The sequence below is a fragment of the Bufo gargarizans genome, chromosome 8, assembly GCF_014858855.1.
Source record: "Bufo gargarizans isolate SCDJY-AF-19 chromosome 8, ASM1485885v1, whole genome shotgun sequence".
Taxonomy (NCBI): domain Eukaryota; kingdom Metazoa; phylum Chordata; class Amphibia; order Anura; family Bufonidae; genus Bufo; species Bufo gargarizans.
The window spans coordinates 34,082,462-34,110,019 of NC_058087.1; the positions used below are offsets into that span (position 1 = coordinate 34,082,462).

General features: G+C 43.6%; 1 protein-coding gene across 2 annotated transcripts in view; it reads right to left on the minus strand.

Moving 5' to 3' along the window:
- TNRC18 (trinucleotide repeat containing 18) overlaps positions 1–27,558 on the minus strand; it is a 149,077-nt gene that overhangs the window by 107,303 nt on the left and 14,216 nt on the right. For both annotated transcript variants that reach the window (XM_044303212.1, XM_044303211.1), the window contains exons 2-4: positions 7,103–7,323; positions 5,195–5,320; positions 104–1,687 (exon numbers count right to left, since the gene is read on the minus strand). In XM_044303212.1, coding sequence (XP_044159147.1) covers positions 104–1,687; positions 5,195–5,320; positions 7,103–7,280 — 1,888 coding nt within the window. In that variant the 5' untranslated portion in view covers positions 7,281–7,323. The remainder of the gene's footprint in view (positions 1–103; positions 1,688–5,194; positions 5,321–7,102; positions 7,324–27,558) is intronic.

A 27,558-nucleotide genomic window follows, 5' to 3' on the forward strand; every position in this document is an offset into this window, starting at 1 on the left:
AAGGAAGAGGTTTGTTCAACTAGTGTTCAACCATCAACCAACTTGTATCTAATTGAAAGACAACCGTGCTGTTCTTCTACAGGCCTCTCTTTCCTACACTTACCTTTAGAGGAGAGCATTTTATTTCCACCACTGTCCTTTTGTCGAGCCACAGCCACAGCTATGCCAACTGGTGGATTCCGGACTTCCATTTCCCCCTGAAAGCTTAAGGAATCTTTAGCCACTGTTTTGGCACTATCGGGTGTATCAGGATCTCTTTTGACCTCTGCCTGTGACAAACCATGGACTTTACCATCTTTTAATGAAGCCTCATCCAACCTCATGTTGCCAAGACCACCAAAAGGACTCTTTTTGCCGCTACTTTGCCAAGCAGTCGTCTCCTTCTCAAAGTTTCCACTATACTTAAGAAGATTCTGCATGGCAGAGCGCTCACAATGGCCGGATGGATGTTTGGATTCCATGTTGTGTTTTCTAGAACCCATATTTTTTGATTCAATACAAATTTTAGATCCTTCCTCTTCCTCGTGGATTTGGGAGTGTTGTGTCGCTAAAACAGGCATCTGCGATTTGTTTTCTAATTGTATAGGTTTCTCTTCCGGGTGCTTTACAAAGTTATTCCCTGGGTTTTGTCGATGAAAATCAATTAATCCAGACATCTTGCATGTCTCTTTGACACAGTCTTCCTGCGCACAATGGATAGGTTCGGCACTAGAAGAAAAGATCTTTTTCTCCGTAGGTACATGGTCATGATTGCTCAAGAAAGAGTCGGATACACCTTGGCTTTTTAGGGAGGAATTACAACAGATTACAGATCCTTGCTCTCGAGTTACCTCACGTTTTGTTTCATTTACTGAAAATTCCTGAGGACCAAGAGAATGAGAGAACTGTGCCTTTTCTTCAGGCCTCCTCAATTCTTTGCCATTCAGATTACATGCTTGAGAACCAACTTTAACATGGTCTCGGTGTTCATCAGAAGTTTCGATAGTCGACACAAAATTTGGTGCTAACGTTTTTAGGTCATTGGTACGTTCCTTGGATTGTTGGGCGATGCTGTACATGGAAGAGTGGAGAGGCTGTGTAGAAACGGGCGTAGTGGAGGCTACTTTACAGAAAAAGTTTACAGGGTGAGAGGACGGACATGTGCATTGTGTAGTCAAATTTTTTTGTGGTGTCACAACAGAATCCCCAAGTTTATTTTGAGTTGAGTTTGTGTGGCACAAAGGCCTTATATTCTCCTCATGTCTACTTGGTTGCTTATTATACCCATGATTAAGAGAGGTCTGTAGATGTTTGGACTTTGTTTCAATGTTTCCCGACCAGCGGTTTGGCATAAACTCAGATGACATAAAGGACGAGTGATGTTGCCCCTGTTTAGGTACCCTATAAAGGCCAATTTTCTTCCTCTCCTTTTCAGCTTTACTGTCCAGCTCACGGTCACTTAAGTCTACAGAATGTGTCTCTTCCGAAAACCTCCTATCTTTTTTGGCTGTGCTCAGAAAGGAAGGCGTAAGCAAGATTTCACTTCTGAAAACTTTTTCCTTAGAGTCTTTGGAAGTCTCTTTGGAATTCTTAAATGAATGACACACCGAATCATTTTCATGCAAGCTTTGTGGCTGGTTAGCGGATGTCTTTAGAGCTGATGTCTGTGGATAATATGCTGACTGTTGACCGGCATAGCAATATCCATCTGGAAAAAAGAAGGGAGATGTAAGCCGGATTGCAATATGTTACACTTTATGTTTATTTAGGCAGTCTAAATAGTCTTTGAGTATGTCTGCAAATAAAGTGATCCAGCACCCACATCAGCAAGGTGGTAACGGCATGTTCACATGTGTCACAATGTGCAGACTATCAAAGATCCACCAAATTCTATGGGGCTAATCCATTGGCTTTTCCGTGCAGGATCCTGGAGAAAAAAAAGTAGCATGCTACATATGTTCATAAAACTTCCTTTTGCAGTGCTTGTGAATGGGAATACAAAAACCTCATCCACATGCATTAGATGTGGATTTTTAGCTAATTTTTTTCAGGATTTCAGAGCTGAATCCACATGAAAAATCTTCACTCACCAAATCCTGAATGGGTGAAAAAAAAGTACATCTATAGAAACAGATATGGGGAGAGAAAGAAAATTAAGTAGTGTACAAAATTGTGGTCAACTTGCCACATTACATGGGCCATTGACTACATCAGAAAGACCCCCATTACATTTAGCCAGGACTGGGATGCACATATGCAGGGCTTCTTTACATCATATTTGCTGTCTGCATTTCCTCCATATATTTTAAGATGATAAGATCTGTTCTGTTTATACATTAAATTACTGATCCCCAAATTCAGCAATGCAGATCATCCAACAAGCTTGATAGTAAGTGATCATTTCCCCCAAACATCACTCATCTTTGCAGAGTTTGCTGTCCGGACATATGTGACTTCTCAATTTTCCAGCACCTTCCCCACCTATACCCACCCTCTACACAAACATCCCATATTTCAGCCTCATTAACTGTACCACCCTAGTATCACAGATTGGGAACCAGGAATACGAAGTAAAGGAGAGAGATGTGGCGGCGCTGTTGGAAAAGAGAAGTCTTCAGATGGTGTACATCCAAGGGGCAGCACACCATCTGAAGACTGCTCTCTTCCAGCCGCCCGGTCAAATCCCTCTCCTTCTCACGCTCCCCAATGCTTGGAAAGTCACGCAGCAGCTCGGTTGACTTATCCCTGCTTTCTCTAGTGTTGTGCATATGGTTAGCACAATCACTGAAGGCGAGCACCATCCCACCCACGATTGTGAGATCCTATATGTCCGTCATGTTCCGCCTATTACCCTGCAAAGTTATCCAGAAGGCGGCAAAAACACACGAGGAAGAAGAAGCCAGTTTTTTCTCATCTTAGGGGGAAAATCTTTCCCGACTCCAAATCAGAATAACTCCCTGGATCAACAACCCATCTCTTTTAGTGAATTCACCATCACCACCTCCTCAGGCAGAGCACTCCACAGTCTCACTGCTCTTACAGTAAAGAATCCTCTTCTATGTTTGTATAGAAACCCTCTTCCCTCTAGAGGCATGATGTCTCCTTGTTACAGACCTAGGTATCAATAGATCATGGGAGAAATTTCTATATTGACCGTTGATATACATACCTATCAGGCCACCACTCATCTTTTTTTTCCAACACTTACATAACCCTAATTTTGATAGTCTTTCTAGGTACTGTAGTCCACCCAAGCCATAAATCACTTTAGTTGCCCGTCTTTGAACCCGCTCACCCTCTCCTACCTCTTTCTTGTGCACTGATGTACAGAACTGTAAATACTTCATGTGCACTCTTACCTTTTAAAGTTTTAATGCACACCTTGATCTTGTTAGCCTTGGCTGCAGCAGTCTAACTTGCTAAAGTTACATTCACTGTCAACTAAAATTCCTGGGGCCTTTTCCTTGTCAGTTTTACCCAGTGTCTTCCACTTAGTATGTACTATTGTGTGTGCATTGCACACTGAAGACCTTTAGGACGGGCTAAGAGAGGCCAGGAAACTAGAAAACTTCTAGGCATGCATCAAAGAGCTCAGCTCCACTGAGGACATCAACAGGGTAAGATGTGTCTTGTGATTACCACCTCTCTTTGTATCATACAGGCATCAGCCAGACACCATGTTGGAAACTGGTCAATGAGGATCTCGCTCATTTGTTCACGGCTTAGGTGGCTGTTATTTACTTCACTCCATATGTTATTTTCTGTACATATCTTTTATGTATTATACTGTAGTTTGATAAACTTTGTATGCATCCAAGCATGGTTAAACCTATCTTATTCCCAGATCTGGTGACATATTATGGCGATATCTGTTCATGTGTTCCATTGTATGCTGTGTGGGCTGGTTCGCAGATACTGGTGGTGTGTATCTAGGGCCATGTGTCGGTGTGGCAGTGCGCATCTGCTGCTGTGTTGTGCGTACTGGTCATGGATACTTTGTGGTGTGAACATGACCACTCTGTAGGTCTCTCCTCTCTGCTCAGTGAGGCAGGGGTTAATTGCCCTTGTTTGCAGTGTATTCTGTTTCATGTAGAGGTTAATTCCCCTTTTCTGTTTGTTTGCACAAGTTGAAGCTTTGGGCTAATGAGCTAAGCTACATGTTCTGTATGTGTATCCCACTCCTTGGCTGAGCAACAGCAATAGTTCCTGTATCCGAGTCTGTAGTTCTGTTTTCTGTCCAGTCCTTGCCAGTCTGTATGTCTAACCTGTGTCCGTTGCCATGTCTGACTTGTTCCTGCCGTGATCTGTCTGCGTTTCCCTTTTTGTTTGGTCTCCGTTTAGTTCTCTCCATGTGTTGTCATCCAGTCCGGTGTTTTGCTCTTGTTTCAGTCCGCCTGTTGTGGTGTTGCAGAGCCCTCTGTTCTAGTCTTCGTTCCAGTTCAGACTATGCCTGTGGTTTCATGCACTTTCTGATCCTGCCTGTGTTTCTGAGTCCTAGGGTAATCTGCCAAGTACACTGGGACTATCCCAGGAGTTAGCAGTCTGGTCGCTAACCCACAGCAAAGTCTACATTCCTGTATAGGGGTTAAAGGGTAAATACCAAGGAGGCAACAGAATAACACCCATAGGGTTTGGCCCTAAGAGCGTAGCAGTATACTCACCACCTTGACCGTGTTAATTACACAGTTTAGTATTGTCTACCAAATTGATAGCTTACTGTGCAGTCTCTAGTGCATCCTCTAATACTGTGCCTGTTGCTGAACCTACTGTCCCTGTAAGTTAGTGCCCTGCACCATAGAAAACCCCTTTGTGACCTATACTGTTATAGTGCCCCCAACTGTGTCCACACACAGCAAAAACCTCGCCTAAGTGCCCTAATCTCAAAGTCACTGTGTCACTGTACCAAACCAATCTGAATTCCGTTCCCAGAGCCTTGTAGGCCTATCAGTGACCCTCAGTCTACAGGAGGCTATGCTGGAGCAGAGAGCCAATGGCTTCCCCATCCACCATAGTACTCTGCTGCGTTTGCATCATACTCGACAATACAATTATGGGTCACGGGGGTCAAAGGGATGGTTTAAAACCGTGTAACTCTTCCCTTCTGTATTAGCCTAAATGCTCCATGGTCATTTTGACAAGCAATTTAAGGATGGTTTTTACATGATTTATTCTGTTTCCTGTGTAAAGAACAAATTACAAAAAAAGAGGAATGTACCTTTCTGATGGTCAATCACACTATGCTGTCCCATACGTGTTAACAATGGGGTAACACCACCACTGGGCTCCAGGTGACTCACTGGAATATAGGAATGATAGACACTTCTGGACAGATGGGGAAAGCCTAAAAACAGACAATAAAGCATTGTTTTACTGCACCACAATTAAAATATGAATAATAATATTTAATTTAAAAGAGAAAAAAAATTGCATTACACTATTAAATCATGTACAACGGGCAGATACTGTATGCAGGGGCATATGCAGCTGCTATGGGGCCACAGCAGGAGGACTGTTTACTACAGGACCTGCCATGGTGGACTCTGCAGGAAACACCTGCCCGCTGGCAAATGCTGCTGCCTGTCGATCTATAGAATATACGTAAGCAGCACAACACTCACCACAGGCTGACATTGGATGAAGGCCGCAGCAAGGGACAAGATAATCTTGATATTACAGTCATCTCGCCCCTTGTCTCATATCACTGTGGCAGCACCTCGGGGCCCATCTTCTTCCACTGTGGGCCCTGCCTCATTTACAAGCTGTGATAGTTGCCAAAGGGGGTGCTACTAGGTACTAATCATGCAGGGTGCCCAAACTTTTGCTTCGGGACCTCTTACTTTTTTGTTATTTTGAAAATGTAATAGATGAAATTAAATTAAAAAAAATGTATTTTCTTAAAATACAAAGGAAACGTGTCATCTTTAACTTTATGCCTTTTGGAGATCATTTCATTTTCAACTTGCTTAACTGTTCACAGTAACAGTAATTTTGACCAGGGGTGCCCAAACTTTTACATGTCACTGTATACTTGTATAGAAACTGCCATTTTCTTACACTATTGGCCTGTCCTACCGATACATGCCATTAGTTTATAAAAGCAATACAGAGATAAGCCGCACTCCATAGCTGGCATACAGTGTACAGTATCAGAGTGTTAAAGAGGTTATCCAATCCCTATAATGCCCAGGCCCCTCATATAGGTTATACTTACCCCATTCCCAGGCACCCGCGTCGCTCCTGATGCCCGCCGCTGCATCTCTCCATCGCGTGGATCAAAACATCCGGCGATTGGGGGAGCAGCCAATAGCAGGTCGTAATGGGGACGAGCCTCCCTAGTGTCACGGGTGAGACTAGGGAGGCTCGCCCCAGTCGCTGCCCGCTATTGGCTGCTCCCCCAGTCGCCGGATGTTTTGATCTGTGCGATGGGGAGATGCGGTGGCCATGCGGGTATCATGAGCGACGTGGGTGCCTGGGAACTGGGTAAGTATGACCTATATGAGGGGCCCGGGCATTTTAGGTGGAAAACTCCTTTAAAGAACATCTGTCTGCAGAATTGACCCCATTAAACCAGGCATAAATCCTAGTAGAGTTGATCTTGATGAGTAAACCTTCCTCATCTACGTTCCTCCGTCATAACAATTGCTTGCTCTGGTCGTCTGTTAAAAGGATTTCTGAACATTTCTGTGCAACTGCTTAGTGATTCGAGGTGCTGCAGGCTGGTGAGGCCTGATCTGGATGTTTCACATATGATCAGCGCAATGCAAGTGGTATATACTGAAATGCATCAATAGCTCTGCCACCTCCAAAGAATAGAGACGGCAAGATGCCACTTACTGTCGGCAATGAGAGGATACCTAGGCAAGCGCTTATTTTAGCTTTTTAGAGGGCAAACTCCTAGGTGGGCAGAGGAGGGAACCCTGCTGGAGTACTTGAGGTTACTTATTATCATATGTATAGCAACTGATATTCAGCAGCACATTTGTCCAAACCTCAATCTTCCAGTAAAGGTTGACCTTTGCCTAGAGATAAATATTCTATTCTTCTTCTTCCTTCTGCACTGAGAGATTACGGAACTACCAAATGTAATTGTGCCAACTCCCATAAATCCTCAAAAATGTTTTACCTGACTGTGAATGCAGTCCTAGAGGCGACGGGTAACACTTTGCTGTGCAGAATGGTGGTAACTGCCCTGTAGATGGCATAAGGCGCCCACCAGTATTTCTAGTCGAAATACGCCCAGCGTCCAGGGTCAGACCCGACAACCCCAAGGGTGGCATATTTACAAATTCACGGCCATCCATCTTTATACAGGATACTTGTATCGCACCATAGTCCAGAGACCCACTGAGGGAAAAAAAAGGGGGGGAAAAAAGATTAGGCCATTTCAGTAAGATAGAGGTAAAGGTGCCAGCTAAGGTTATTACTACACAGCTGGGCTGCAAGACTTTGCTGCCTAATCAGCAATATGGGAGTGTGAAACAATGTGCCTACATCACATGACAAGGCCACAAGCACTTATACATATTTTATGACAAAACTATCGTAAAGAAATAAGTAAAATATATCACCAGACATAAAAAACATAAGGAATACACAGAAAACAAAGACAGCAGCCATGTAGTGTAAAAAACAACAACACTATTTTATAAACACTAGTAATATATAAATTAAATAAACCCCTTCTACTCCAGGCGATTTTCTGTTTTTTGACTGTCTGCCGTCCCAGAGCCATAACCTTTTTATTTTTCAGTTCACATAGATGATTGAGGGCTTGTTTTTTGTAGAACTGGTTGCATTTTCTAATGGCTGGGTTTCTTCAGACAGACCCAGGCTATTACCAGAAATGAATGGCGCCCCAATCTCTGTGCGGGGGAAGCCGTTCAGGCCTTGGGATTGCAGTGCTCTAGGGGGAAAGCCGCCTCAAATGCTGTGGTCATAACTGACCACGGCATGAGGGGTTAAAAGTTTGCAGTTGGTGTTATCGCCAATCTCAGACATTAGCCCCAGGTGTATGGAATATAATAGGCGACTGACATCAAGGGAGAGGCGCTGGAATCGGCTTGAAGCAGCGGGGTTTGAGCACTTCGGAAGCGCAAACCTGTTCACATGAGCACTTTGTGCCTAACCTGCATATAGATTAAATTTGTATCTGGAAGATAAAGACCGGATTTCAACTGTACATGCACAGCGGAGGTCAGAAAAGGGTAAAAAAAAAAAAAAAAAAAAAAAATAAATCACTGTACTTTCATATAATCTAATTTCATTTAATAGAGAGCATGGTGTAATTAGCAAATTTCTAAAATCACTTCATTTAAAAAAAAAATCTGCCTGTGTCCACCTGAAAAAAAAGCTGTAAAGTCCTGGCCACTAGGGGTCTCACTTCCCCCTAATTTGCAGTCCGCTGCCTGTTGTCAGGCAAGATTCCTCCCAATTAAGGGCTGTATTACACCAACAGATTTTCTGACCAATCATTGGTTACATGGCCATTTACAGATCCTTTGTTATATACACCAACTATTGGTCTGATTGGACAGAAACTGGTCAAATAATCTGTTGGTGTAACAGAGCCCTAACCGAGACTCAGAAGTCGGCAGAGAGGAAGGGGGGGGGGGGGGATTATAGGAGTTTCCTGTGTGTCTCTAAGTGTGATGTCTCCCTCCTTATCTGTTCTGAGCTCCAGAGCGGAAGACAAGCATAGTGGGAAGTAAAGGACAGAATGTCACAGCAGTACAGTGTTTCTCAGAAGGCAGATGCCCCTGCTTTGAGAAATGCATTTAGCTGTGCAGCTGAAAGTGAATAATATGGCTGAAACTTAGATTGTGAGCCCCATTGGGGACAGCTCAATGCTAATGTATGTAAAGCACTGCAGAATATGTCAGTGTTATATAGATAAGTAAAATAAAATAAACAAAAAGACATTATGGAATCCCCAAAAGGACACATACCTTCCCAGTAATAACTATACAAAGAAGCACAGCCATTCTGCAATATATTTATTTTTTATCAGGTATGCTTTAAAGCCTTGTCAGGGCATTTATGCTATCTTATAGCAGTATAGGATACAAGTGGAGATGATGAACTTGGGGATATTATCTTTTCAATAACTTAAGGGGAACCTGTCACCTCCAAAAAACAGCCAAAGCCGCCAGCAGTACCTGACAGTAGCCAGCAGCGTGTTTCCGACGATAATTTTCTTCTTAAAGGCTGATGCAGCTAAAGCTAAGAAAACGTTCTTTTACCCCCTGCCGGCGTGCTTCTCTAGTCATGCTTGAAGTCAAGGGGGCAGCGGCCTCCTTGCTTCAAGTCAAGATAACCACGCCCCCTTCCCTGCCCCTTTGCTGTGTGTGCGACAGTGTGTGTGAGTCTGGTGGCTCAGCGCCGGGTGGAGAGGGTATGGGTGGGCTCAGGACGGTATGGGTCTGCCCCCCCCCCCACTCCCGCCGGTCGCACCCTCTGCGACCGCGATAGTTACGCCCCTGGTGCTAAATGTTTTACACTGCAGACACCATGAGGCAGAGTCCATGATTGGAGACACCGAAAAGCACTGACTTTTAACCCATCAGATAGCGTTGTCGGGCAGAAGCGCTGCCTGATGCATTCTGAAGGCTCTGAGGCCTGCCATAACAAAGTGCCTATCACAAGACTGGCTTCTTCTATAGGCTGCAGTGGTAAATCATTGCAGTCTATGGTAGAACCGATCAGACGATCACATGTTACATTTATTTATAGTCCCCCTAGGAGACTGTATCACCCCTTCCCCATAAAAAACTTAAATAATAAAAAATAAACATCACTGGTATCACCATATCCAAAATGGCCAAGTAATTAAAATATGAAAGTGTTTTGAACTGTCGCTAGAGTAATGGAAAAAAATGAATCACTTCCCCCCCCAAAAAAAAATTATAAAAAGGTGATCAAAAATTCACACACCCGAAAATGGTTTAAATGAAAAATGTGGCATCTCTGTAATTGTACTGACCTACAGAATGAAGTTAACATTTTTACTGCATAGGGAATACCATAAAAATGAAACCCATAAAACTGTGGTGGAATTTTTATTTTATTTTAATTCCCCACCATTTAGAATGTTTTCCCAGCTACAGTACAACTTGTCCCACAAACAGCTATGTGAACAGAAAAACATAAGCAGTTATGTATCCTAGAGTAAAAAAAAAAAAAAAAAAAAAAAAAAAAATGTGCTGCATCAAGAAGCGGTTAATCTGCCCACATGTTTATTTTTACATAGAGAGCCATCAATGCAGAAGTCACATTTGGTCACTATCTGTACACAATCTTACATGTGCCAAGCACTGACAGGTTGTAAAATCTTTGCATAATAAATATCTGACTTTCATTCTTGTGCAGTTCTGGAGACAAATATCAGGACCAGATGGCGCTCAATAAGGCACTGGTTTCCTAAGGACTGAAACCGCTCTCATGGAAGTGGTTTGTCCACATCCAAACCCAAAAAATATAAATACTATGACCAGCTGATGTTTTTAGCACCTTCCAGAAATTTGAGACAATAACATAACTACCTAGGTATTATTAATCTTTTTAAACCTATTGATGTAATTTTTCAGCGTCCAATCAAATTTGGATTTTACTGTAGATGATGCACATGCCGATTCTGAAATGACAACCAATGCTGTATCTAGCAATGACCAAATACACTTCGCTGGAAAGGACTAGGATCCAGAAGTTGAAGGTCCAGAAGAGTCCAGTGAATCTGACTGCAAGGCACACAATTCGGGACATTTATTAACTGTTTTACTCCACTATTGACATAAAACAAGTCGCCAATCGTGGCGCACTCTATTTTACGAGCTCACCACGTTTTAAAGGGAGCCTGTCACCAGGATTTTGTGTATATTGCTGAGGACATGGGTTGCTAGATTGCCGCTAGCACATCCGTAATACCCAGCCCCCATAGCTCTGTGTGCTTTTACCGTGTCAAAAAAAACAATTTAATCCATATGCAAATTACCCTGAGATGAGTCCTGTGTGGGAGATGAGTCAGGGACAGGACTCATCTCAGGGTAATATGCATATGGATTAAATTGTTTTTTTGACACAGTAAAAGCACACAGAGCTATGGGGACTGGGTATTGCGGATGTGCTAGCGGCCATCTAGCAGCCCATGTCCTCAGCTCTATACACAAAATCCTGGTGACAGGTTCCCTTTAACCCCTTCCCACACCATGCCATAAATGCACAGCATGGCAAGTATTACTTTCCCACACCATGTAATACATTCACGACATAACGATGGTGCCGACTGAGGGACTGAGCTGCAGCCATCAGCAATGGGTATCAGCTGTAACATACAGCAGACACCCTGCTGCAATGGCCGAGATCAGAGCTAGTGTCAATCCAAACTGATTAACGCCTTAGATGTCACTGTCAGTAGTGACTGTGGCATCTATGGGGTTTACAGAGGGAATGGGCTCCCTCTCTCGCTCATCAGGCCCCACCACGACACTCTCCTATTCCGGTTCCTCAGGGAAAACAACAGAGGATTAAAGCGGTCAAGATTAATAAGTCCTAAGTTGACATCTTATATAGGAAACACTGCCCAACTCCGGAATATACCCAAGGAATATAAAATGTTACAATAGCCCATGTGTCGGCAACCCGCGGCTCTTTTAAAACCTTTGCCGCGGCTCCGGCATGGGCGTAGGAAGCGGGTGGGACGGATCCCCCCCCAGGAAATAATGCGGGGGGGACAGGTTTGATCAAATCCCCCCCAAGCCAGCGGCAGTGTGTGAGCGGCGGCGGCTGGGCAGGCACCGAGATGAGCGCTTCCATTGTGGAAGCGAAGCGCTCATCTCCATAGTGATCTGTTTGTATCGCCGTCCTCAGGACAGCGATACAAACAGAAGGCTATGCGGAGGAGTGTCCCTTTCCTGTTCCTCTGATAGGCTGCCGGCACTAATAGGCCGGCAGCCTATCAGAGGCCGGCGTAGGCGGCACGATGACGTCATTGCGCCGCCTGAGCCGCACAGCGCTGGAGTCGAGACACAGGCCGGAAGAGGCCTGCATCGCATCGCTCCAAAGAGGTAAGTATAAGTGTTAATTATATATATTTTTTTTAACTGGCAGTCTGGCACATGATTGGAGGGGGGGTCTGGTATTACTGGCACATGATTGGAGGGGGGGTCTGGTATTACTGGCACATGATTGGAGGGGGGGGTCTGGTATTACTGGCACATGATTGGAGGGGGGTCTGGTATTACTGGCACATGATTGGAGGGGGGTCTGGTATTACTGGCACATGATTGGAGGGGGTCTGGTATTACTGGCACATGATTGGAGGGGGTCTAGTATTACTGGCACATGATTGGAGGGGGTCTAGTATTACTGGCACATGATTGGAGGAGGTCTAGTATTACTGGCACATGATTGGAGGGGGTCTAGTATTACTGGCACATGATTGGAGGGGGTCTGGTATTACTGGCACATGATTGGAGGGTGGTCTGGTATTACTGGCACATGATTGGGGGGGGTGGCTGGTATTACTGGCACATGATTGGGGGGGGGTCTGGTATTACTGTCTGATGAGGAGGTTCAGGAGCAAAAATTCCATTAACCAGGTAAATTAAATATTTTAATTAGCTATTAATTTGCAAAAATATATTTTACACTGTTAAGTGAAAAAGTCCTTTTTTTCTTCAGATTGACAGCTGACTGCACGATCCTGTATATAGCATTAAGGTAAGAAACAATATATGCAGTGTTATATTTGTTTTAAATGTCGCAATGGTTTTGCGGCTCCCAGGTTTTTTTTTCCTACGGAAACGGGTCCAAGTGGCTCTTTATGTCTTAAAGGTTGCAGACCCCTGCAATAGCCGATATATAAAAAATTGCAGCTAATACCCTAGGGTGTAAGTACCACTAATGATAAGCAATTCATAATCCATATCCACGTAGGCAACAGAGACCAATACTCACCATGTCCAGCGACTGGGATGGAGGTATGGTAGTGAACCCCAAAAATAAAAAAACATTTACAGAATTGCAATTTTTTCCTTCCTCACCTCCCCAAAAATTTAATAAAAAGCAATCAAAAAGCCAAATGTACTCTAAAATGATACCAATAAAAACAACGGTTTGTCCTGCAAAAAAAGCAAGCTCTCACAGAACTCAACAAAAAAAAAAGTCAAAAAGTTATGGCTCCTAAATCCATTTCATCAAATTCCCAGATGCGGTTCCTTCCCCTCTGAGCGCTGCCGAGTTCCCAAACAGCAGTTATGACCATATTTAGGGTATTTTCGTACTCCGGAGAAACAGCATAAAAAATTTGTGGTGCTTTTTCTCCTTTTAAACCTTGCAAAAAAAAAGAAAAGTTTGGTGCTAAAGCAACGTACTGTTAGAAAAAAACAGATTTTTTCAATGTTAATAAATTCTATGAAACACCTGTGGGTTAGACTGACATGCAGTTAGAATGCAGTTTTGTACTGTAGCTAGCTGACATTAATTAAATTATTTCCACTATGCAGAACACTAGGGGTTAAACGAGGCTGCTAAACTGGCTAAATTGAAAATCGCATCCTGAATGCATGTCAGAACTGCACTGTGTGCATGAGGCCTTAGGGCTGTTTCACATGAGCGAGTCCATTGCGGGAATCGCGCTCCGTGTGGGTGTGATCCTCCGCTCTGGACTTGCAGGAGCGCACGGCATCATCATGATTTATAATGCTATGCGTCTCAGCATGGCCTTTTTTCCACAGAATCATAGTGACATAAAGCTGTCAGTATGATTCTGTGGAAATAAGGTCAAGCAGAGGCACATAGCATTATAAATCATGATGATGCTGTGCGCTCCTGCATGTCCAGAGCGGAGGATCACACCCACACACGGAGCACGATTCCCGCAATGGACTAGACTCGCTCGTGTGAAACAACAGGCGTTGCGGGAAAATGGTCGGGTGCGTTGTGGGAACACCCGCGATTTTTCCGCGCGAGTGCAAAACATTGTAATTCGTTTTGCACGCGCGTGAGAAGTTCGGGTCTGGGATCGGTGTTCTGTAGATTGTATTATTTTCCCTTATAACATGGTTATAAGGGAAAATAATAGCATTCTGAATACATAATGCATAGTACAATAGCGCTGGAGGGGTTAAAAAAAATTATAATAATTTAACTCACCTTAGTCCACTTGCTCGCGTAGCCGGCATCTCCTTCTGTCTTTATCTTAGCTTTGTGTAGCAACAGGACCTGTGGTGACGTCACTCCGGTCATCACATGATCCATCACCATGGTAAAAGATTATGTGATGGATCATGTGATGACTGACGTCACCAAAAGGTTCTTGTTACTACACAGAGCTAAAATCAAGACAGAAGGAGATGCCGGCTACGCGAGCAAGTGGACTAAGGCGAGTTAAAAAAAAAAAAAAATAATTTTATCCCTCCAGCGCTATTGTACTATGCATTCTGTATTCAGAATGCTATTATTTTCCCTTATAACCATGTTATAAGGCAGGGCTCGACAAATCCCGGGCGCCAGGTCGCCATGGCGACCAGGAATTTGGTCCTGGCGCCTTGGGTATTTGCCATGGCATGAAAAGATAATGCAAAATAGGCCCAGCACTCCAGCAGCCAGACGGGCGCAGTATCTCTTTAAGTTCACAGTAGACGCGGCGTCACGCACGAGTCCGCGTCTGGTAGGTCCGCCCCTCCCGCTTCCCGCCACAGACAACAGTAAAGAGGATCGCTACTGCCTCAGGCTCACTGCAGTTAAGAGGACCGCTACTCGCACAGTCTGTCCTGGTCCTTCCTTACCGCTTCCCCTGTGTTCTAATGGGCCCCTTACACAGTCCATGTTCCGCTGGCAGTCACAGTCCCTGCTTGCAGCCTAGAGCGCTTCTGTCCGCTGGGTGCTGGTTGATTTGCTAGCTAGCCGTGCACCCAGCAGAGGAACTTGAGCCGGCTGTGCTGCGGGACTATTGTTGCTGCTGGCCTTGCTGTGACCTGACCTGACTGCCGTGACCACGAACCATCATCACCCTCCAGACACCAGTCATCCTGCAGAGAGAGTGACTTATCGTCTCCTCCAGGATTCAGTTTGTTTGAAGATCTACTCTGCCTGCCGCTATGCCACACAGTGACAGCAACAGCAAGTGCACAGTAAGTTAGCAGCAGTGTGCACTGAAATGCCAAAGTTCAGAGTTGGGGGCAGACAGCAGGCACAGTCCATATGGAGGGGCTAAGGTGGCACTGGCACAGTTCATAAAGGGGGGCTATGGTGGCACCTCCTTATGAACTGTGCTTGCTGTCTGCTTATGTGCACCAAGCCACCACTATTTTGAACTGTGCTTGCCGCTGTGCTGCCTATTATATAGTGTGACACCATAGCCGCCTTCCCTCCCATACAGCTTTAGGCTCCATTCACACGTCCGCAAAATGTGTCCGCATCCGTTCCGCAATTTTGAGGAACAGGTGCAGACCCATTCATTCTTTATGGGGACGGAATGGATGCGGACAGCACACAGTGTGCTGTCCGCATCCGAATTTGCGGTCTGCAACTCCGCAAAAAGATAGAGCATGTCCTATTCTTGTCCGTAGCTTGCGGACAAGAATAGGCATTTCTATGGGGGTGACGGGCTGGTGCGTTGCGGACCTGCAATTCGCTGGTCCGCAACACACCACGGACGTGTGAATGCAGCCTTATGAGGTTAAAAAAAAAAACTGGCTCCTAACCTTTTTAGCTGGCTCCTAGATTCAAAGGAAATTTGTCGAGCCCTGTTATAAGGGAAAATAATAATGATCGGGTCTCTATCCCGATCGTCTCCTAGCAACAGTGCGTGAAAATAGCACCGCATCCGCACTTGTTTGCGGATGCTTGCGATTTTCACGCAACACTATTCACTTCTATGGGGCCTGCGTTGCGTGAAAAAACGCACAAAGAGGAGCATGCTGCGATTTTCAAGCAACACACAAGTGATGCGTGAAAATCGCCGCTCATGTGAACAGCCCCATAGAAATGAACGGGTCAGGATTCAGTGGGGGTGCAATGCGTTCACTTCACGCATTGCACCCGCGCGGAATACTCGCCCGTGTGAAAGGGGCCTTAGGGTTTCTGTTGCATTGGTACCTCAGGGGTGACATGGCACCGAAACCCATACCAGGAAAATCCAAATGCTACTTCCCTTCTGAGCCCTGTTGTTTCTCATGTTAACCCTTGTTAAAAAAAAAAAAAAACTGAGCTAAAACTACATATCAATATTAACATGCAATTTTTGATTTTTATGCCCCAACCCTAGTAAACTATGAAACACCAGTAGGGTCGAAATGCTGACTGCACCGCTATAATACTTCCTTGAGGGGTATAGTTTCCAAAATGGGACCTTTTTGGGGGTGTTTCTTATGTTCTGGCACCAAAAGGCCACTGCAAACCTAAAATAGTGCAGGAAAAACTCCCTAAAAACAGAGACCCCAACATCTACAAAAAAAAAAAAAATGTATAAAAATTTTGGAAATATGCAAAAAATATAAAAATGGAATTTTTAAAATTCACTTCTATTCTGCATTAATTCCTGTGAAACACCTAAAGCAGGGATGTCAAACTAGTGGCTCCTCCATCTGTTGCAAAACTATAAACTTCCATAATGCCTGGACACCCTACAGCAAGGATGCTCAACCTGTGGCCTTCCAGCTGTTGCAAAACTACAACTCTCATCAGGCCTGGACACCCTACAGCAAGGATGCTCAACCTGTGGCCCTCCACCTGTTGTAAAACTACAACTCCCATCATGCCCTGCTGTAAGCTGATAGGTGTAGGCTGTCCGAGCATGCTGGGAGTTGTAGTTTTGCAACAACAGGAGGGCCGCAGGTTGGGCATCCCTGCCCTACAGCTATCAGGGCATGCTGAAAGTTGTAGTTTTGTAACAAGCTTGAAATCTGTGACCCAAAGGGTCAAACTTCCTAAATACCATTTTGAGAATGTATAAAATTGCTGCTAACCTTGTAAGCCTTTTAACCTCTCCAAAAAAATAAAAAATAACATGATTGAAAAATGAGGCCAACACAAAGTGGACATATGGTAAATTCTAATTTGGACATTTTCCAAATTTTCATTCAATTTTGGATTTTTTTTTATAATAAAACACTATGTTGACTGAAATTTACCACTATGGGGGGGAATTTATTATAAGGGTCATTTTTTAAGCCAATTTTCCTTGAATCTGCACTGGAATACTCTGCGCCAGATTTATCAAATGGTGCACGTGGTTTATTAAATTTGGCTTAGCTTTAAACTTAAAGGCTATGTAAACCTTTGGTGGCATTTCCTTTTATTTTTGCATTATACTCATTTTGAGCCAAAAAATCTTTTTTTCCCGTTGGTCTTTATTAAAAATGACGAGCCGTTTTCCCTGCACAGCTTTGAGTTTATCTACTAGCAGCATCTGTATTTTCTCTCTGCTCTTTCAGGCAGGGAGCTGACGGGCTCCTTATCTCTGCTCTCTGACCTTATAAACACTCAATATAGCTCAGTCCTTATCTTACTTAGGCCTCCTGCACACGAACGTGTGCTGCCCGTTGCCATATTGCGGACTGCATTTGCGGATCTGCAATATACGGGCACAGTTTCGTGGGCATTCCGCATCACGGATGAGGACCAATTCACTTCAATGGGTCCGCAAATCCAGAGATGCGGAATGGTGCCGAAAGGAAGCACGGAACAGAAACCCACGGAAGCACTACGGAGTGCTTCCGTGAGGGTTTCGTCCCGTACTTCCGTTCCGCAAAAAGATACATGTCCTATCTTTTTGCGGAACGGCCGGATCGCGGATCCATTAAAGTGCGGCTGCCCCACGGTCAGTGTTTGTGTGCAGGCGGCCTTATACGAATGTGGCTTAAATAAGTGTTTATGACCTTTTAGCAATTTAGAGATAAGGTTTATTAGATGACCGGCGCAAAGTAAAAGTGAAACACCAATTGAAAAGACTATTTTTAGCCCAAAATGATTAAAATGCATCATAGGAAAAAATAAAATAAAAAATCCCCAAAAGGTGTACATAACCTTTAACACTTTTTTCTAGAAATGCTAGGCCAGTTTTCTACACCACCCCCTATTGGAGTGGCTTTGAGACTTTTTTTGCATCTTTTAAAAAAAGTTTAAATCTGGAGTAAAACTTATACAAAAAGAGCCACAAAAGTTTTGTGCAAATGACTGTGCTTTGCGACTATTTGAATACAGAATTCTGGATTGCTGGGTGTGATTAATTTGCCCCTCCCCCAATACGTCCCAAAAATATATTTTTAAATTGCTTGGATATGAAGTAAAAGCATTCCAAAGTTATTAGCACATAAAGTGACACGTCAGATTTGAAAATTGGGGCTGCATCCTAAGGACCAAAATAGGCTTTAAAAGTGGTGAGAAAAGGGTCAGGGTTTAGCGGGAGGAGTGTGGTCTCATACAGTCCATCAGATTTAGGGTACCCTGACAGGTGGTAGTTGCAGATTTTTTAGTGTGAATTATGGTGCGGATTTTGTTGAGACTTCCTTTATGAGAATATCTCCATTAAATTTGATGGGAAGTCTGCAACAAAGTCCACATGGATTTTACTGCAGCGTTTTCCACTGCAGAATCAATTTCCCATTGAAGTGAATGCAGAGACTGTCATACAGGAAATTCACGACACAGCATTATTTACAATGTAGAATGTAAATTCCGCAGCGGAACACAATACAGGGAGAGGGAAATGTCAGCCCTTAGGAGAACATGAGGAATGTCTTGATGTTGCGGATTTTCTGGCAGACTTTTCTGCCACATGTGAGAGCACCCTTACTATAACTATCAGAAGCTGGCTCCTAGCTCCTGTAGATTTCAGTTTCTTGCACACGGAAAGCCAGAAGATGCAGCAAATGTATTAAGAGGCCCGAACCAATCTTAGTAAATCTGCCCAAATGTCTCTGGTTCCATGTTACCTCGTGTTACCAGGCAAGCTACACTGATTGTGACACTGTCCACAAGTCATGATACAACTCAAGACGAGGCAAATATCACATAATATGTTACCAAATTGAGAAAGTCAGAGTACATTCAGGACTCGGACATCCAGAATGTCAGGACTCTTGAGCGTCAAGCTCAAACAGAGCAAGACATCAAAGTTCAGAAGATGTGGTTGATGCTCTTACCAGAACAGTGTTACCACCATATCATTCACCTTCTGCTCCACTGCTTCTAAGTGTAATAGAGGACCAAACCGCGGTCCGCAATACGGCAATGGGCAGCACACGTTCATGTGAATGAGCCCGTAGGCAGAGAGATGTGGCTCCCTCTGTCTTCCGTTTGGAGCCACCGCAGTGAAATTGTGGGGCTCCAATTGGTTACAATGGCAGCCTGGACGCTTCTGAAGCTTCCCAGGATGCCATGGTAAACTCCCTGCTAAGCTCTGCACGAAGCTTAGCAGGGAGCATGTCAAAAATCATATTCACTCTAATACATCTCAATTAGGGCTCAGGCATCTCTTTTTTGGGGTCCGCAAAAAAAAAAAAAAAAAAAAAAAAAACTCGGAAGTTACTCTGTGTGCATTCCATATTTCCGTTCCGCACAAAAATAGAACATGTCCTATTATAGTTTGAATTACGGACAGATAGGACTTTTCTATTAGGGGCCAGCGTTTCAATTCCGCAAAATACGAAATGCACACAGATGTCATCAGTTTTTTTGCGGATCAGTTTATGCGGACCGCAAAATACATACAGTCGTGTGCATGAGGCCTTACACTGACATTTTGAGTGTTAGACCCTGCTCTGTCACCCAAATATGGCAGACCGAGAGGCCTTAGGCCCCTTTCACACGGGCGAGTATTCCGCGCGGGTGCAATGCGCGAGTTGAACGCATTGCACCCGCACTGAATCTGGACCCATTCATTTCTATGCGGCTGTGCACATGAGCGGTGATTTTCACGCATCACTTGTGCGTTGCGTGAAAATCGCAGCAAGCTCCTCTTTGTGCGTTTTTTACGTAACGCAGGCCCCATAGAAATGAATGGGGTTGCGTGAAAATCGCAAGAATCCGCAAGCAAGTGCGGATGCGGTGCGATTTTCACGCACAGTTGCTAGGAGACTATGGGGTGGGGACCCGATCGTTATTATTTTCCCTTATAACATGGTTATAAAGGGAAAAAAATTGCATTCTGAATACAGAATGCATAGTACAATAGCGCTGGAGGAGTAAAAAAAAAATTACAATTTTTTTTTAACTCGCCTTAATCCACTTGTTCGCGCAGCCGGCATCTCTTCTGTCTTCATCTGTGAGCAATAGGACCTTTGACGTCGCTGCTTTCATCACATGGTCCATCACCATGGACCATGTGATGAAAGCAGCGACGTCAAAGGTCCTATTGCTCACAGATGAAGACAGAAGAGATGCCGGCTGCGCGAACAAGTGGATTAAGGCGAGTAAAAAAAAAAATATATATATATATTTTTAACCCCTTCAGCGCTATTGTACTATGCATTCTGTATTCAGAATGCTATTATTTTCCCTTATAACCATGTTATAAGGGGAAATAATACAATCTACACTACAACTAACCCAAACCTGAATTTCTGTGAAGAAGTTCAGGTCTGGGTACCAGAGTCTGTTTTTTATCACGCGCGTGCAAAACACATTGCACCTGCGCGATAAAAACTGATGCATCTTGAAATGATTGCTCTCCACCCAGAATGCATGGGGATAAAACTGATCAGTTCTTTTCCGGTATTGAGCCCCTAGGACGGAACTCTATGCCGGAAAAGAAAAACACTAGTGTGAAAGTACCCTAAGGGGTTAAAAAGCCACAAGGTGAGTTATCCAGACAGAAGCCTGGTTGTCAGTCACAGCAAGTCCCCTGCAGTGTTCATGCAAGCACAGCTGTGCCGATCAGATCCCTGCAGCGTACGAGTATGGCGTTTTCTGTGAACATATAATAAAATGTTGTAACAAGCAAGTGTGGTTTTAAACTTCCTGACCTTAGGGCATTTTTTTCACGTGTCACAATTGCAGCACTTTGTTGATTGGCATGCCATGGACATAAATAGATCTCTCATAGGTTAAAGGAATGGGAATAATATTTTTTTACTTTATTGGAATCTGGGGTGTTTAAAGGGCATCTGTCACCAGTTACATAAAGACATCTGTGTTAGTCCCATGTACATATGTGCCCACATTACTGAGAAAAATTATGTTTTTATTGTATGCAAATAAGCCTCTAGGGGCAACGAGGGCGCTGTCATTACACCTAGAGACTCTGTTCTCTCTGCAACTGCTGCGCCCTCTGCACTTTATTGACAGGGTCAGGTGTGAGAACGTTTTCATTGCCGGGTCCTGTCAGAGTTACAGGTCAGCCAGTGCGATAGGTAAATCTGCTGACGGATGGTAGACTGATGCAATTTGAAAATACATCACGTAAAAGATAAATCCCTCAGCCTCTTGGAACTGTGAAGAATGGAGCAAGTGAGAAGGTTTTTTCAATTTTGTTTAGTTTTCCTCCAGCACGGCTTTTGGGTTTAGGATGGGGATAAGGGATAATTCTTATGTATTGCATTTTACTATATTGTAAATTTGCATATTTTTTTTATATTGTAAATTTGTATATTTTTTTACTTTAATAAAGAGTTAAAAAAAAAGACTAACAAGCAAAATGTAGCAGGACTGTCATTTGTATGTGATTTGTTGAGTGATTTTTCCGCGCGAGTGCAAAACATTGTAATGCGTTTTGCACGCGCGTGAGAAAAATCGGCATGTTTGGTAGTTCGGGCTTGGGATCGGTGTTCTGTAGATTGTATTATTTTCCCTTATAACATGGTTATAAGGGAAAATAATAGCATTCTGAATACAGAATGCATAGTACAATAGCGCTGGAGGGGTTAAAAAAATTATTATAATAATTTAACTCGCCTTAATCCACTTGCTCACGCAACCTGGCATCTCTTCTGTGCTGTGTACAGGAAAAGGACCTGTGGTGATGTCACTCCGGTCATCACATGGTCCATCACCACAGGTCCTTTTCCTGTACACAGCACAGAAGAGATGCCGGGCGAGTTAAATTATTTTATTTATTTTTTTAACCCCTCCAGCGCTATTGTACTATGCATTCTATATTCAGAATGCTATTATTTTCACTTCTAACCATGTTATAAGGGAAAATAATAATGATCGGGTCCCCATCCCGATCGTCCCCTAGCAACCGCGCGTGAAAATCGCACCGCATCCGCACTTGCTTGCGGATGCTTGCGATTTTCACGCAGCCCCATTCACTTCTATGGGGCCTGCGTTGTGTGAAAAACGCACAAAAAATAGAGCTTGCTGCGATTTTTACGCAACGCACAAGTGATGCGTGAAAATCACCGCTCATGTGAACAGCCCCATAGAAATGAATGGGTCCTGATTCAGTGCGGGTGCAATGCGTTCAACTAACGCATTGCACCCGCGCGGAAAACTCGCCAGTGTGAAAGGGGCCTAAGGCTAGTGGTGTTCTTCTGTCCAATTCTCTGCATTTTTGCCGGGTTGCGGCCGGATCTCCGCCGATCCCCATTATAGTTAAAGGGGCTGGACGGAGACATTCAAGCTTCCGGCAATGCAGAGAGATCCAGCAGGCTGTTTGCCGGATCTCTAGAGCTAGGGTGAAATAGTACATTTCATTGCCAGCTGACCATCTCTGTTAGGTCACGTTCACATCTGCGTTGCGAATAGTCTGTTCAGCATAGCCGGATACCATTTTGACTATAATGGCATCTGGCTCTCCGGCATATTTTCTGGCTTTCGGCTTTACAAAAAATTAAGCATGTAGGGCTAGATATATCATTAGGCAAAGTCACTTTTGTGGAGTGGAAAAGTCGCAAAAAAGTCCCAAAGGCTAAAACTGCGCACAAATTTGCGACTTTTTTCTGCTCTGCACTATGCTCGCCAGTTTTCTGAAAGTGGGCGTGTTTTCTTATGAAAATGAATCTCTAGACAGATTTACTATTGGGACTTTTTTAAAAAGTCGCAAAAAAGTCGCAACTTCACTCCAGTGAGGACCATGCTTATCTTATGAGACTTTCTAATAGAACATGCGACTTTTTCATAAAAACGTGCGACTTTTGTAAAGCTGCTTACTGACGGATAAACTGCTACCGTCAAACCACATTTATTACAGTCTTAAAGGGGCGATCATAAATCTGACTTGGCTAAAACTGACTTTAGCCATATGTGAAAGTGGAGTGAACTGTCAGAGTCGTGATAAATCTGGCCCGTAGTATTTTTGTCTGTCCGACAGCTGACATATATTCTGGATAACAGAGTGCTGGAGTTTACAACGCAGATGTGAATTTGGTCTTACCTGGCAGGAGATGGCGCACAGCGTCTCCTTGCTGGCAATTGACCTTTGCAGACTGAGCAATCGCAGCCCAGAAGACGTGGGAGACGGGGAGATTCCTCACTTAACAGTTCTGATCTCATTTAATAAAATACCAAAAATAAAGTTAAAAAAATAGTTATAGTTTGTAATTTAGATTGGCGCATAAGCGTTGCATGGCAGTTGGCTCTAAAAAAAAAAAAAACATTTTAGTTAGCAATTTAGGAACTGGGTTAGGGTTGGCATGTCTGTTGGCACCGTTAGGCCTCATGCACACGACGGCCTTTTAACACCAATGAAAGTCTATGGGGCAATTCACATGACCGTTTTTTTAACGGCCAGTGAATAGCGTCCGTCCAAAAATAGGACATGTCCTATTTTTGTCCGTTTTCACTGTCAGACAAACCCATTTAAACGCCCGATTGACGTCTAACGGCTGTTAAACGGGTACACTTTACCTAGGAGGGATAAAAAATAAAAAAAAATGGACATGCAAAATGGACATTAAAAACGGACACATGACCAGAAAAAAAAAACTGATGTTTTTTTTCACTGTTGTCTGCATGTAGCCTTAGAGAGATTTATATATACAGTACAGACCAAAAGTTTGGACACACCGTCTCATTCAAAGAGATTTCTTTATTTTCATGACTATGAAGGCATCAAAACTATGAATTAACAAATGTGGAATTATATACATAACAAAAAAAGTGTGAAACAACTGAAAATATGCCATATTCTAGGTTCTTCAAAGTAGCCACCTTTTGCTTTGATTACTGCTTTGCACACTCTTGGCATTCTCTTGATGAGCTTCAAGAGGTAGTCACCTGAAATGGTCTTCACTTCACAGGTGTGCCCTGTCAGGTTTAATAAGTGGGATTTCTTGCCTTATAAATGGGGTTGGGACCATCAGTTGCGTTGTGGAGAAGTCAGGTGGATACACAGCTGATAGTCCTACTGAATAGACTGTTAGAATTTGTATTATGGCAAGAAAAAAGCAGCTAAGTAAAGAAAAACGAGTGGCCATCATTACTTTAAGAAATGAAGGTCAGTCAGTCCGAAAAATTGGGAAAACTTTGAAAGTGTCCCCAAGTGCAGTCACAAAAACCATCAAGAGCTACAAAGAAACTGGCTCGCATGTGGACCGCCCCAGGAAAGGAAGACCAAGAGTCACCTCTGCTGCGGAGGATAAGTTCATCCGAGTCACCAGCCTCAGAAATCGCAGGTTAACAGCAGCTCAGATTAGAGACCAGGTCAATGCCACACAGAGTTCTAGCAGCAGACACATCTCTAGAACAACTGTTAGGCCTATTGCACAAGGCCGTTTTTTTTTCCCGTTTACTGGCCGTTTTTTGCGTTCCGTATACGGAACCATTCATTTCAATGGTTCCGCAAAAAAAACGGAATGTACTCCGTATGCATTCCGTTTCCGTATTTCCGTTCCGTTTTAACATAGAACATGTCCTATTATTGCCCGCAAATCACAGTCCGTGGCTCCATTCAAGTCAATGGATCCGCAAAAAAAACGGAACACATACGGAAATGCATCCGTATGTCTTCCGTTTCCGTTCCGTTTTTTCCTGAACCATCTATTGAAAATGTTATGGCCAACCCAATTTCATCTATGTAATTACTGTATACTGTATATGCCATACGGAAAAACGGAACAGAAACGGACACACCACGGAAACAAAAAACGGAACAGCGGATCCATGAAAAACGGACCGCAAAACACTGAAAAAGCCATACGGTCGTGTGCAATAGGCCTTAAGAGAAGACTGTGTGAATCAGGCCTTCATGGTAGAATATCTGCTAGGAAACCACTGCTAAGGACAGGCAACAAGCAGAAGAGACTTGTTTGGGCTAAAGAACACAAGGAATGGACATTAGACCAGTGGAAATCTGTGCTTTGGTCTGATGAGTCCAAATTTGAGATCTTTGGTTCCAACCACCGTGTCTTTGTGTGACGCAGAAAAGGTGAACGGATGGACTCTACATGCCTGGTTCCCACCGTGAAGCATGGAGGAGGAGGTGTGATGGTGTGGGGGTGCTTTGCTGGTGACACTGTTGGGGATTTATTCAAAATTGAAGGCATACTGAACCAGCATGGCTACCACAGCATCTTGCAGCGGCATGCTATTCCATCCGGTTTGCGTTTAGTTGGACCATCATTTATTTTTCAACAGGACAATGACCCCAAACACACCTCCAGGCTCTGTAAGGGCTATTTGACTATGAAGGAGAGTGATGGGGTGCTACGCCAGATGACCTGGCCTCCACAGTCACCGGACCTGAACCCAATCGAGATGGTTTGGGGTGAGCTGGACCGCAGAGTGAAGGCCAAAGGGCCAACAAGTGCCAAGCATCTCTGGGAACTCCTTCAAGACTGTTGGAAAACCATTTCAGGTGACTACCTCTTGGAGCTCATCAAGAGAATGGCAAGAGTGTGCAAAGCAGTAATCAAAGCAAAAGGTGGCTACTTTGAAGAACCTAGAATATGACATATTTTCAGTTGTTTCACACTTTTTTGTTATGTATATAATTCCACATATGATAATTCATAGTTTTGATGCCTTCAGTGTGAATCTACAATTTTCATAGTCATGAAAATAAAGAAAACTCTTTGAATGAGAAGGTGTGTCCAAACTTTTGGTCTGTACTAATATATATAATATATTATACATACATATACACACACACACACACACACATACACACTACGTGCAGAATTATTAGGCAAATGAGTATTTTGACCACATCATCCTCTTTATGCATGTTGTCTTACTCCAAGCTGTATAGGCTGGAAAGCCTACTACCAATTAAGCATATTAGGTGATGTGCATCTCTGTAATGAGAAGGGGTGTGGTCTAATGACATCAACACCCTATATCAGGTGTGCATAATTATTAGGCAACTTCCTTTCCTTTGGCAAAATGGGTCAAAAGAAGGACTTGACAGGCTCAGAAAAGTCACAAATAGTGAGATATCTTGCAGAGGGATGCAGCACTCTTAAAATTGCAAAGCTTCTGAAGCGTGATCATCGAACAATCAAGCGTTTCATTCAAAATAGTCAACAGGGTCGCAAGAAGCGTGTGGAAAAACCAAGGCGCAAAATAACTGCCCATGAACTGAGAAAAGTCAAGCGTGCAGCTGCCAAGATGCCACTTGCCACCAGTTTGGCCAGCTTGCCACCAGAGCTGCAACATCACTGGAGTACCCAAAAGCACAAGGTGTGCAATACTCAGAGACATGGCCAAGGTAAGAAAGGCTGAAAGACGACCACCACTGAACAAGACACACAAGCTGAAACGTCAAGACTGGGCCAAGAAATATCTCAAGACAGATTTTTCTAAGGTTTTATGGACTGATGAAATGAGAGTGAGTCTTGATGGGCCAGATGGCTGGATTGGTAAAGGGCAGAGAGCTCCAGTCCGACTCAGACGCCAGCAAGGAGGAGGTGGAGTACTGGTTTGGGCTGGTATCATCAAAGATGAGCTTGTGGGGCCTTTTTGGGTTGAGGATGGAGTCAAGCTCAACTCCCAGTCCTACTGCCAGTTTCTGGAAGACACCTTCTTCAAGCAGTGGTACAGGAAGAAGTCTGCATCCTTCAAGAAAAACATGATTTTCATGCAGGACAATGCTCCATCACACGCGTCCAAGTACTCCACAGCGTGGCTGGCAAGAAAGGGTATAAAAGAAGAAAATCTAATGACATGGCCTCCTTGTTCACCTGATCTGAACCCCATTGAGAACCTGTGGTCCATCATCAAATGTGAGATTTACAAGGAGGGAAAACAGTCCACCTCTCTGAACAGTGTCTGGGAGGCTGTGGTTGCTGCTGCACGCAATGTTGATGGTGAACAGATCAAAACACTGACAGAATCCATGGATGGCAGGCTTTTGAGTGTCCTTGCAAAGAAAGGTGGCTATATTGGTCACTGATTTGTTTTTGTTTTGTTTTTGAATGTCAGAAATGTATATTTGTGAATGTTGAGATGTTATATTGGTTTCACTGGTAAAAATAAATAATTGAAATGGGTATATATTTGTTTTTTGTTAAGTTGCCTAATAATTAGGCACAGTAATAGTCACCTGCACACACAGATATCCCCCTAAAATAGCTAAAACTAAAAACAAACTAAAAACTACTTCCAAAAATATTCAGCTTTGATATTAATGAGTTTTTTGGGTTCATTGAGAACATGGTTGTTGTTCAATAATAAAATTAATCCTCAAAAATACAACTTGCC